General features: G+C 45.3%; 1 protein-coding gene across 1 annotated transcript in view; it reads right to left on the bottom strand.

The window, feature by feature from the left end:
• Window positions 1–13,669, bottom strand: part of LOC126251758 (coiled-coil and C2 domain-containing protein 2A) — a 606,935-nt gene that overhangs the window by 146,607 nt on the left and 446,659 nt on the right. The window contains exons 18-19 of the mRNA XM_049952374.1: window positions 13,262–13,585; window positions 6,356–6,551 (exon numbers count right to left, since the gene is read on the bottom strand). Of these exons, the coding sequence (XP_049808331.1) occupies window positions 6,356–6,551; window positions 13,262–13,585 (520 nt within the window). The remainder of the gene's footprint in view (window positions 1–6,355; window positions 6,552–13,261; window positions 13,586–13,669) is intronic.

Here is a 13,669-nt window from a genome sequence, read left to right on the forward strand (position 1 = left end):
AAGAACCCCCCGCCCCAGAACCACGCCCCTTCCCCTTTGACTGTGTTCTTGCTTGTCAGTGTGTAGTCAGCTGTCACCACATACAGAGTGAGTTACATATTAGTATTTTGTCAGTAACTTCAGTGAGTGGTTAGCACAATTATAGTGTATTACTTGACATGTGCCACACTGGTGCATCTGATCCAATGAGGGAGGTGCACCTCTGACATACTTTATTATCTTGACACTGGATTTTCCATAATTGCTTTTATGTACGTTACTGTTATAACCAGGAATAACACAATAACCTCTTCAGTCTGGTTTATTAAATCACAAATCACTTTTTAACAATTATGTTAGCCAAGCGTCTACCCAGGCTCACACTCAGAAGTAATGCAGAATTAAAGTTTGGTTATACCAATGTCCGAATGTGCTTGGTGGGGTGCACGTCCCGTAATTATTCCCAAGTCCAGTGAAGTTCAGTCTCTCCAAGTGAAGTCGCAAGATTTTATGCCGAGCAGCCTGGTAACCTCGAGTGGTGCGGCGAGTCATACACAAGCAGCTGGAACACGGCGTACTGCACTTCCTGATGAGAACTGTCATTTGCAGTGGCGGCTGGGTTTATATAAGGCTTGCTAGTTAATGGAGCCGTCAGCTGGGGTCACTGTTTTCCAGGGAAAACCAATTGCAATGTTTCCTGGCGTAGCCAATTGCTGTGTGCTGACAAACGAGTGCGCGCAAAGGCGGCCAGCGATGGTAGCCGCGAGCCGCCCGGAGAAGTGTGGCCAGCGATGTATTTATCGGCCACGTCAGGGAGCGTGCATGTGAGGACGGCCAGCGATGGAAGCAGTGGGCCGCCCAGAGAAGTGCGGCCAGCGATGTATTTGGCGGCCGCGTACTAGAGCGCGTTGTTCGGTGTTTGTTAGAAGTGGTGTATAGCACACCCCTTCCCCTGTGGGGAAGTGTGGAAACATTGGCTGCGAATGAACACAACGTCCATGGCGTCCTCCTCCTCTGAAACCTCGTCGTCAGCGGTGAGACTGGGCACAGGAGCATACGGGCGAAAACGCCCCGGCCGGGGGCGGAGGTTATAGCGTGCAGACCACGGCAGCAGAGGAGGCAGTGCAGGAGGAACCAGTGGCATGTCTTCATCGGCATCCGGAGTGACCTGGGGGTGGCAATTGGGGGAGACCTCGGAGTCCCCGGCTGGCTGTGGCCGGGTCTGGTCCACGTCTGGGGAAAGAAGCTTTGGCTGGGAGGCGTCGTCCGTGAGCCGACCGGGGGCCAACTGCGAGGACCACCCTGGCGTGTCCTCCTCTGGTTGGCATGGGGAATAAGGGGAAGCAGGGGACGGGAGGAGAATATGCCAAGGGGGGGAGGAGAAAAACGATTGGGAAGGCAGGCGAGGGTGAAGCTGTTTGGCATGTCGAAGAACCGCCCGGTCAGGAAGTTGAACCCGGAAGACTTTCCTGCCCCTGCCCTGGATGATGGTGGCTGGAATCCAGGCTGGTTGTCGGCCGAATCCCTTCGCCCACACCAGAGTACCTGGGCGGAAATGAGAAGCAGACAGCGACGGAGCCAACCGAGGTGTCGGCAGAAGCAGATTCAAGAGGGTCCAGGACTGCTGTCCATGAAGAAGTTCCGCCGGGCTTTTATCTCCGATGGGCGTGGACCTGTAACTGCTCAAGAAAAAAGTAAGAGATGCGTCGGGGGAGTGATCCTGGAGGTATTTCTTCATCTGCGCTTTGAAGGTGCAGACCATCCTCTCTGCCTCGCCATTAGATTGAGGATAGAAGGGGGGCGTCGGAATGTGGCGAATGCCATGCCAGGCACAGAAAACCCGAAAATCCTCACTGCGGAACTGCAGACTGTTATCCGAGATGAGAACCTCCGGGGCACCTTCAATGGCAAATATTTTTTCTAAGGCTGCAATACTGGTGGAGGTGGAAATGGAGTTGCAGCGGACAATATATGGAAACCTGGAATATGCGTCGACAACAATAAAAAACATGGCATTAAACATTGGCCCAGCAAAATCAACGTGCACCCGTTCCCAAGGGCGAACACATGGTGGCCAAGAGGCAAAGGAGTGTCGTGGAGCTGCCTGCTGGTGTTGGAAGGACGGACACGTCTGCGTGAGGTGTTCAATCTCCTGAGTCATAGCGGGCAGTATGTGAACCGGTGAGCCAAAAGCTTTGTCCGGGATATCCCCCAATGACCTTGGTGTAACAGGTGCAGAACGTGCTGACGTAAAGACTGCGTAATGACGACCCGTGGATGTCCGTCGTCCAAAAGAAGTAGAAGGACCCCGTCAACCAACTGAAGCTGATGGCGGACAGTAAAGAACTGACGAAGTGCCGCAGAAGCCGTGGGAGGCGGTCGTTCGGGCCATCCATTACGCACGTAACGACAGACTTGTCGGAGCACCTCGTCGTTACTGGTTGTGTCCGCTACCCGAGAGCTGGTAATGGGAAACGCCTCTACTGTGGCCTGTGCTTCTTCGTCTACGTGAAAACACAGAATTTCCTCTTTGTGGAAATCCAAATCCGGTCCCCATGGAAGGCGGGAGAGGGCATCAGCGTTGGCATGCTCGGTTGTGTTGCGAAAGTGGATTTCATACTGGTATCGTGCCAAAAACAAAGCCCAGCGCTGAAGACAGTGAGCAGTCCGGTCAGGGATCTTTGCTGCAGGATTGAATAACGATATGAGGGGTTTATGATCCGTAATGAGGTGAAACTTTGTACCATACACAAAAACATGGAACTTCTTTAAGGCGAAGATGATGGCCAGTGCCTCTTTTTCAATTTGGGAATACCGGCGTTGTGTATCGGTTAATGTTTTCGATGCATAGGCCACAGGGTGCTCCGACCCATCTGCCACCCTGTGAGCCAGGACTGCCCCGATGCCTGTATCCGAGGCATCCGTTGCAATGACGATTTGCTTAGTAGCGTCAAAACGTGCGAGGCACGGGGCCTGCAGTAATTGGGGTTTCAAACTGTGGAAGGCGCGGTTGCATGCCGGCGTCCACTTGAAAGGAACCCCTTTTTTGCATAACTGAGACAAGGGGGCGGCTGCCGTCGCAGCTGCGGGTAAGAATTTTCGGTAATATGAAATCTTCCCCAGAAAGGAACGAACTTGTGTCAGCGTTGTAGGTCGTGGCAGCTTGATGATGGCTTCTATATGTTTCTCTAACGGACTAACACCCAAACAGGAAATGACGTGGCCCTGGTACTCAATTTCAGGTTGGAAAAAACAACATTTTTCTTTCCTACATTTTAGGCCAACCTCCCGTAAGACATGGAATAAAGATTGCAGGTTGTGACGGTGTTCCTCCGTGGTACGACCCGTCACCATGATGTCGTCCAAATAGTTAATGCATCCATCCACTTTAAGGACTGATTGTTCCAAAAACCGCTGGAAAATAGCAGGGGCACTGGCTATCCCAAACATAAGGCGTTTCGGACGATATAACCTGTGCGGTGTGTTGAGGGTCAGGAACAGCTGAGATGCGGCATCCAGTGGGAGTTGTAGGTATGCTTCAGCGAGGTCTATTTTCGAGAAGAATTTTCCACCCTTCAATATGGACAGCAACTCCTCCGGATTTGGAATAGGATATGTCTCGATCTCTGATTGGGCGTGAACTGTTACTTTAAAGTTGCCACAGAGACAGAGCTGCCCTGATGGCTTCCGAACAATGACGAGGGGAGTAGCCCACTGACTAGAAGGAATAGGCTCAAGAACACCACTTGCCGTGAGGCGGTCCAACTCCTTCTTCACTTGATGTCTGAGAGCTAAAGGAACGGCACGGGCACGAAAATAACGAGGCCGCGCATTCCGTTTCAGTGTGATGTGTGCCTCAAAATTCTTTGTGGAACCGAGGCCAGGGGTGAACAGGTCTGCATAATCCTGGCAAAGCCTGTCCAGATCCGAGTACGGAACCTCATCCGACACCAAATTCACAGAATCGTCGATTGAAAAACCAAATTTCCGAAATGCGTCCAGCCCGAATAAATTCTCAGAGGAATCCCTGTTATCGACTAAGAAGGTGACCTGGCGGGTGACATTCCGGTATGTCGTCGGCAAGTCGACTTGACCGCGGACTGGAATGGAATGTTTACCATACGCCATGAGGCGCCACTGCGTGTCGTGCAAGGGAGGAGCGCCAAGTCTCAAATATGTGGCGTAATTTAGAATGCTCACGGCTGCACCAGTGTCGACCTGTAATTGAATCAGTTGTTCCGCAATCAGGACTTCAATAAAAAGCCTATTGGTGGTCTCCTGATGATCAATAGCGGCGATCAGATTAACATCCATCGGAAGATCTGAAGGTTGCTGCGGCCAGCGGGACTTTTGACACACAGAAGCTAAATGGCCCTCGGAAGAACATTTGTAGCAAAAGGCCCATCGATCATGACAGTCATCTCGTTGATGTTTTTTAAAACAATCAGGACACGATGGCAAACGTTTTGGCACCCACGACCGGTTTGAGCGGTTGGAGCGAGGTGGCGGACGGGTCTGCTGAGTGGACCGGCGGCCTGCCCGCACTATCGCTATTTCGGAATCATCACTCGGGCAGGCCTTAGCCGCCAGCTCTGATGTGTTTACATTGACTGCTGCAATGTCGATCCATGATTCTAGTTTCTTGCCTGCTGCACGGGTCACCTCGAAGCTTTGTGCCAAGTCCAAGACTTTATCCAATGAGGGGTCGACAAGCTGAAGGGCCTCATGTTGGAACTCCCTGTCTGGCGTACCCCTGATTATCATTTCCTGGATCATTTCTTCGGCGTAGGAGTCCTTATTGTTAGAGTTAACAAAGTGACATCGTCGCCCCAAGCCTTGCAATTCCGCTGCCCACTCTCTATGCGTCTGATTCGGCTGTTTCTTGCATTGGTAAAAGGCGACTCGAGATGAAATAACATGAGTATGGCGCTGGTAATATTTAGTGAGCAACGAGCAAATCTCGGCAAAAGTTAGCTCCGAAGGTTTTGATAAGGGGGCCAGTTTGCACAAGAGCCGATAAATCTCAGGTTTAGACCAAGACAAAAACAAAGGTTTCATGAGGCCAACGTCAGTTACCTTGAAAGCACGGAAATGTTCCAGCAATCGGGATTCGTAGGCTTCCCAGTCCTCTAACGTTTCTTCAAAAGACGGAAACGGCGGTACTTGCTGCGTGGCCTGCGTCTGCATGAACCCTTGTATAAGTGCGTGCTCGTCGCCATTTTATTGTGTTATAACCAGGAATAACACAATAACCTCTTCAGTCTGGTTTATTAAATCACAAATCACTTTTTAACAATTATGTTAGCCAAGCGTCTACCCAGGCTCACACTCAGAAGTAATGCAGAATTAAAGTTTGGTTATACCAATGTCCGAATGTGCATGGTGGGGTGCACGTCCCGTAATTATTCCCAAGTCCAGTGAAGTTCAGTCTCTCCAAGTGCAGTCGCAAGATTTTCCGCCGAGCAGCCAGGTAATCTCGAGTGGTGCGGCGAGTCATCCACAAGCAGCTGGAACACGGCGTACTGCACTTCCCGATGAGAACTGTCGTTTGCAGTGGCGGCCGGGTTTATATAAGGCTTGCTAGTTAATGGAGCCGTCGGCTGGGGTCGCTGTTTTCCAGGGAAAACCAATCGCAATGTTTCCTGGCGTAGCCAATTGCTGTGTGCTGACAAATGCGCGCACAAAGGCTGCCAGCGATGGTAGCCGCAAGCCGCCCAGAGAAGTGTGCCCAGCGATGTATTTCTCGGCCACGTCAGGGAGCGTGCGTGTGAAGACAGCCAGCGATGGAAGCAGTGGGCCGCCCAGAGAAGTGCGGCCAGCGATGTATTTGGCGGCCGCATACTGGAGCACATTGTTCGGTGTTTGTTAGAAGTGGTGTATACCACAGTTACATTTGAACTTCCATATGTTCATGACTAGATGACAGTGCATTACATAGACTGGCAAAATGTTTGATGTATGCAGACATTATGTAATGCACATATTTCGCAAAAAATTTCTTCTTAGTGAATTACAAATATTTGACTGCAAGAAAAAGTTGTAAAAACTCTGTTGTAACTATTTCTTTCAGGTCTGAAGATGGCAGTTAAAATTTATCAAAACTAGTAGTCCATACACATAATTATTGTGATGTGGGCAAATAAAACTTCTCTAACAAGAATATTATATTTTTCATATAAATACCTGTCACACCAGTTTCCAAAAGACAGCTCTTTTCATACATTCTAACAGACATTATTAGTCACAAACAATTAAAAGCTTTAAATTTTAGAACTCAGTTGTACAAGCTTCATATCAGCAACTTTACAATAATAAAATAAAAAAGATGTTACAACTATTTAAATATTGAATGGCTGATTTTGATTCTATCATTTACCTGAGAATTGAAGTACAACGTTGAAAATGGAATTTGCAGACTTCCTAGCCAGTTCCTCTCCAGTCGTTGGTGTATATTTGTTTCCCTTATGCTATCATCAGCCAGAAGGTCAATAACAATCTCATCAAACAAATTGAAATGAACAGAATCTTTTATTGACTGGAGTGTTCCATGAGAGTAATCACCACCTGGTGGACTGTTAAGTTAATAGAAATTTACTGAAGCATATGTAAACAATTTCATAAACATTAAATGCAATTGAAACTTCCTGGCAGATTAAAACTGTGTGCCCGACCGAGACTCGAACTCGGGACCTTTGCCTTTCGGGGCAAGTGCTCTACCACCTGAGATACCGAAGCACGACTCACGCCCGGTACTCACAGCTTTACTTCTGCCAGTATCTCGTCTCCTACCTTCCAAACTTTACAGAAGCTCTCCTGCGAACCTTGCAGAACTAGCACTCCTGAAAGAAAGGATATAGCGGAGACATGGCTTAGCCACAGCCTGGAGGATGTTTCCAGAATGAGATTTTCACTCTGCAGCGGAGTGTGCGCTGATATGAAACTTCCTGGCAGATTAAAACTGTGTGCCCGACCAAGACTCGAACTCGGGACCTTTGCCTTTCGGGGCAAGTGCTCTACCACCTGAGCTACCGAAGCACGACTCACACCCGGTGAGCCGGTGAGTACCGGGCGTGAGTCGTGCTTCGGTAGCTCAGGTGGTAGAGCACTTGCCCCGAAAGGCAAAGGTCCCGAGTTCGAGTCTTGGTCGGGCACACAGTTTTAATCTGCCAGGAAGTTTCATATCAGCGCACACTCCGCTGCAGAGTGAAAATCTCATTCAGTAAATGCAATTACAGCCTACTCAAACTAATCCACAAATTTATGCAATTAGTATACAGTAAAGACGTGATATGCTACAGTTTAAAGATGTAAAATTAATTACATATGTTGAGTTACTTCTTGGAAAATTCAAACTGTCAAAGTGTATCGCAAGATAGAACTGTGATATTGGTAGTAACAAATTATTAAAATAAGCATATCTCTTTGTAAGTAAGTCATGTTTTATATCTAAGCTAGTTACTTACTGTGATGATGGTGCTGATGTAATTAATTTATTTTGTTATTATGTCTGGGTCAACAGATACATAAATAACTGTCATCTTGCACATCACTCTCAACAATGGTCAGCCAATGGCTACTAGTTCTCTTGCTTCGTTGGTATTATGAACTTCATGTGACCAGTTTTTCTCTGAGATAACACTTGTTATTTGCCACAGACAGCAATCCTCTTATCCCAAATGATGTGTTATCATTCCCAGAAGCACTTTGCTTAATTATTCTGCCACACTCTGTACTCATTATTTTCATTAGTCAGACATATGAAACATCTCTAGATATTCTTAAATAATTTGGGAGTAAAGGCGACCTGTCTATGAATACCAGAAGTGGTGAGTCTTTGACAGGCACCAAAAAAGAATGAAAACTCTGCTGGCTTTCAAAAGAAATTCTTCGAAGAGCTAGGGTACAAATACTTCCTCACTGCCTATAACCCTCTCTCTCTCTCCCTCCTGTGGCCAAAAGAGAGGCAGCAGGTGTGGAAGCTATGAATGTGGGAGGGGGAGGTGGCAGGTGCACTGGCTAGGAATGTGACACATGTGCACTGGAACCAGCAAGGTGTGGAGGTGTGGCACACAGTGAAACTGATGTAAAGGTGTGGGTTGGGAGGAGGTGACAGAATGGAAGAAGTGACAACCACTGAGTAGAGGGTGTGAATACTGAGGCCAAGAGGATTGCAAGAAAAAAGGATGTGTGCTGAGGATAGCTTCCATCTACGTAGTTCAGAAAGGTTGCTGCTAGAGGGAAGGATTCAGATGGCACGGGTTGTGAAACAGCCATTGACCTGAAGGATGTTGTGCTCAGCAGTGTATTGCACCACTGGATGATCAACTCTGTGCCTGGCACAATTTGGTGGTGACCGTCCGCTCTGGTGGATAATTGGTTGGTGGTCACACCCAAAGGAAATGCTGCACAGAAATTGCAGCAGAACTCACATACGGCATGGGTGTTTTCGCCAATGGGTAAACCTTTGTCAAGGACTGGAGTAGAATGTGCTGGGAGGTGGGAAATCAGGCAAGCGTTGCATCTGGATCTACCACACAAGAATGTGATCACTGTGGCAAGAGGTCTGGGGGAGTGACTTACAGATGGACCACGATGTTGTAGGTCGGATGGCTGACAGAATAGCTCTTTAGGAGGAATGGGAAGGATGGTGGGTAGGATTCCCCTCATTTCAGGGCACAAAGATAGATAACCAAAGCCTTGGCAAGGGATATGTATGGATTAGATGCTCCAGTTTGTGGTGATGATAGGTGACATGGGAGGCACTTCTTTGCAACTTATTCTTTGGGGTGGTGGGACAATTATGGATGTATGCGGAAATGGCATGGGAAATCTCTTTGAAGATTAATATTAGGAGAGTAGTGTCTGTCTGTGAAGACCTCTGTGAGACCTTCAGCATACTGGACAATGCAATTCTCATCAGTGCATATATACCGTACACCAGTGGCCTGACTATATAAGAGTGATTTTATGGTGTGGAAGGGGTGACAGCTATCAAAATGAAGGCACTGTTGGTTGTTAGAAGGCTTAATACAGACACAGTTATGGATGTCACCATCAGAGAGGTGTAGGCCAACATCCAGCAAGTTGGCATGTTTGGATAAGACAATGATGTGAGGTGTGTCAGAGTTAAGCTGAAGCTGGTAAGGTTCACATTCCCTGATAATATCTTCATGGTTTCAACCCATGGCCAAGATACACCACAGTGATGCCAAATTTATTACATTTGTTTGTATCAAGTTTTAGGTGGGGATAAATCATGTTGAGTGCTATATGAGAATTGCATTGTCCAGTATGCTGAAGGTCTCACAGTGCTATATTCTCGTGAATTCTTATGATAATTCTTCTCTGGTTGACAGCTGAGTCAATGTGTCATTCTCCGGCAACATTTCATCAAGTTTCTTACTTGCCATCTTCAGGCAAAGTATCGGGTTCACATCTCATCTGGATCTTTATGGCTGCAGGACCATGGGATTTGCATCCTCAGTGCCAGTGGCCAGACAGGCATGAGCAGGATCAGTGCAGTGGCGTGTGGTGGGGGAGAACCGTGGGTGCCGGTTCCTTGCAACTTGTTTTGGTGTGGACTGTTTATTCCATTTGCCACCACCGACCTGCCCCCAGCAGTGCACTCTCATCTTATACTTGATAATGTTGTGTTCCAACTCAGCACCATGTACAGCACAATATATCAAGAATAAGACAAGAGCACACCAAGGGAGGCAGGTCGGTGGTGGCGAATGGAATAAACCGGCTGTACCGAGATGAGACGCCAGGACTCGGCACCTGCGGCTCCCCATCGACACGCACCGCCGTGTCGATTCTGCTAGTGCCTGATTGGCCTGACCGGCACCAAGGATGCAGAGAAGCCCATGGTCCAGTGGCTATAAAGATGCGGACGAGTTGTGAACCCAACACTTCGCCTGAAGATGGCAAGTAAAAAACTTGCTGAAATGTTGCCGGAGGACAATGCATTGACTCGGCTGTCAACCAGAGAAGATTTTATCATCAAGATTCACCAAGAAAGCCTGCATTCTCATATAGCACTCAACATGAAATGTTGCTGGAGAACAATGCATGGACTTGGCTGTCAACTAGAGAAGATTTTATCATCATGATGAGTGCCGTCTATAAAAATGGCAGTCATTCTGAAGTCTCATTTCTGAGTTCTGTATACAAATGAACAGATACAATGTTTAAAAGCTGCTTAAAATGTCAGCATCTATTCCTAAGTTTTCTTCTATATTCTGTCAGCCATGAACTGATCTATTAATCCATTGGGGCCTCAAAGACTTTTAAAAGTTTTGTAAATAATTATGAATATTTTGCCATTGTAATCGTTCACTTTTGTTTTGTTGGATATGGGTGTGTGTGCGAGTGTATACCCGTCCTTTTTTCCCCCTAAGGTAAGTCTATCCGCTCCCGGGATTGGAATGACTCCTTACCCTCTCCCTTAAAACCCACATCCTTTCATCTTTCCCTCTCCTTCCCTCTTTCCTGATGAGGCAACAGTTTGTTGCGAGAGCTTGAATTTTGTGTGTATGTTTGTGTGTCTTTCGACCTGCCAGCACTTTCATTTGGTAAGTCACATCATCTTTATATATATATATATATATATATATATATATATATATATATATATATATATATATATAACAGAGGGAAACATTCCACGTGGAAAAAATATATCTAAAAAGAAAGATGATGAGACTTACCAAACAAAAGCGCTGGCAGGTCGATAGACACACAAACAAACACAAATATACACACAAAATTCAAGCTTTCGCAACAAACTGTTGCCTCATCAGGAAAGAGGGAAGGAGAGGGAAAGACGAAAGGATGTGGGTTTTAAGGGGGAGGGTAAGGAGTCATTCCAATCCCGGGAGCGGAAAGACTTACCTTAGGGGGAAAAAAGGACAGGTATACACTCGCACACACACACATATCCATCCACACATACAGACACAAGCAGACTGCTTGTGTCTGTATGTGTGGATGGATATGTGTGTGTGTGCGAGTGTATACCTGTCCTTTTTTCCCCCTAAGGTAAGTCTTTCCGCTCCCGGGATTGGAATGACTCCTTACCCTCCCCCTTAAAACCCACATCCTTTCGTCTTTCCCTCTCCTTCCCTCTTTCCTGATGAGGCAACAGTTTGTTGCGAAAGCTTGAATTTTGTGTGTATATTTGTGTTTGTTTGTGTGTCTATCGACCTGCCAGCGCTTTTGTTTGGTAAGTCTCATCATCTTTCTTTTTAGATATATATATATATATATATATATATATATATATATATATGTGTGTGTGTGTGTGTGTGTGTGTGTGAATAACTTTCGCTTTATTTCCATTTCCATTTTTTCCCACATCAAAGACAAATAGGTCTTTGAATATGTCTGCTTGTGTCTGTATATGTGTTGATGGATATGTGTGTGTGTGCGAGTGTATACCCGTCATTTTTTCCCCCTAAGGTAAGTCTTTCTGCTCCCGGGATTGGAATGACTCCTTACCCTCTCCCTTAAAACCCACATCCTTTTGTCTTTCCCTTTCCTCCACTCTTTCCTGACGAAGCAACCGTTGGTTGTGAAAGCTACAATTTTGTGTGTATGTTTGTGTTTGTTTGTGTGTCTATCGACCTGCCAGCGCTTTTGTTTGGTAAGTCACATCATCTTTGTTTTTAGATATATTTTTCCCACGTGGAATGTTTCCCTCTATTATATTCATATATATGTTCATAATAGAGGGAAACATTCCACGTAGGAAAAATATATCTAAAAACAAAGATGATGTGACTTACCAAATAAAAGTTCTGGCAGGTCGACAGACACACAAACAAACACAAACATACACACAAAATTCAAGCTTTCGCAACAAACTGTTGCCTCATCAGGAAAGAGGGAAGTAGAGGGAAAGATGAAAGGATGTGGGTTTTAAGGGAGAGGGTAAGGAGTCATTCCAATCCCGGGAGCGGAAAGACTTACCTTAGGGGGAAAAAAGGACGGGTATACACTCGCACACACACACATATCCATCCACACATATACAGACACAAGCAGACATATTTAAAGACCATATGTCTGCTTGTGTCTGTATATGGGTGGATGGATATGTGTGTGTGTGCGAGTGTATACCCGTCCTTTTTTCCCCCTAAGGTAAGTCTTTCCGCTCCCGGGATTGGAATGACTCCTTACCCTCTCCCTTAAAACCCACATCCTTTCGTCTTTCCCTCTCCTTCCCTCTTTCCTGATGAGGCAACAGTTTGTTGCGAAAGCTTGAATTTTGTGTGTATGTTTGTGTGTCTGTCGACTTGCCAGCACTTTCATTTGGTAAGTCACATCATCTTTGTTTTTTTATATATATATATATATATATATATATATATATAGAGAGAGAGAGAGAGAGAGAGAGAGAGAGAGGGAAACATTCCGCGTGGGAAAAATATATCTAAAAACAAAGATGATGTGACTTACCGAACGAAAGTGCTGGCAGGTCGATAGACACACAAACAAACACAAACACACACACAAAATTCAAGCTTTCGCAACAAACTGTTGCCTCATCAGGAAAGAGGGGAAGGAGAGGGAAAGACGAAAGGATGTGGGTTTTAAGGGAGGGGGTTAACTTATAACTTTCCTTCATCATTCATCTACATCAATAAACAATATAATGATAGTTTCTATACTGATGTCAGTGCTCTCCCTTGTGTAACTACCTGACTTCACCTTTTCATTTCGATTCAGTAAATAAATTTCCAAATTTCACCCATGATAATCATCTGAGTAAGACTGCTAGCATCAAATCAGAAAATAACAAATATACTCATATTCTTAGTATGAGAGAGACCTTTCCCCTCAACAAATTTCCATTCAAAAATAAACATAAATATTGCCCAATTTAATATATAACTGACCAACACACACTTTTTCCATAAAATGTTGATTATTTCACATTTTGAACATCTGCACAATGAACACATTCAACCTGTATAACAGTAGGAATATATCTGTGATGACTAGCCTTCTCAATGATAAACAAAAACTGTTCTTGCCAAGTGAAATAACTTATTAAGTCGACATCCAAGTCCATAGTTCACTGTAAGTCAAATGACATTATTTTTATATCGTCACTGACTTTTCCATAGAAGATTAAGTTAGCTATGTTTTTGGGATCTTGGAAAGACCTCATACTATAGAATGAAGACGACATATCTAAAATAAACAAAAAATGTGCCCTATATTTCATATCCGTAGCATTGTAAATGTATGCTGAAATGAAAAAGTAAGTTTTACTCACCGCAGTAGTATTTGAAGTTCTTGATTCCATGTGGGATTTGCTCCTTCAGCAGTGGTTGTTCTACAGACAGTATCTTGAAATGATACTTCAACAAATGGTCTTACTGGAACCAGTGTGAACTTGCAACCCTGTGGCCCAACCGTGGTGATGCCCAAAGTATCTACGTCTTTCCTGACAGGAACATCAAATGCACGTACAATATTTATAATAATCTTTACTTCTGTGGTGGAAATGTTTTGTGTTGTCACTTTCTTTCGTTCTTTTCGTACTGGCCGAAGTGGTCGTTTTGGTTGTAACCATTTCATGAATGTCAAACCTAATGTACTGGGAAAAAATAAAAAATGTTATTATGTTTCATGCTACAAATATGTTTACAGACTGATAATACAAATACTTATTGTAAAATAA

This window comes from Schistocerca nitens, chromosome 4 (genome assembly GCF_023898315.1).
Source record: "Schistocerca nitens isolate TAMUIC-IGC-003100 chromosome 4, iqSchNite1.1, whole genome shotgun sequence".
NCBI lineage: Eukaryota > Metazoa > Arthropoda > Insecta > Orthoptera > Acrididae > Schistocerca > Schistocerca nitens.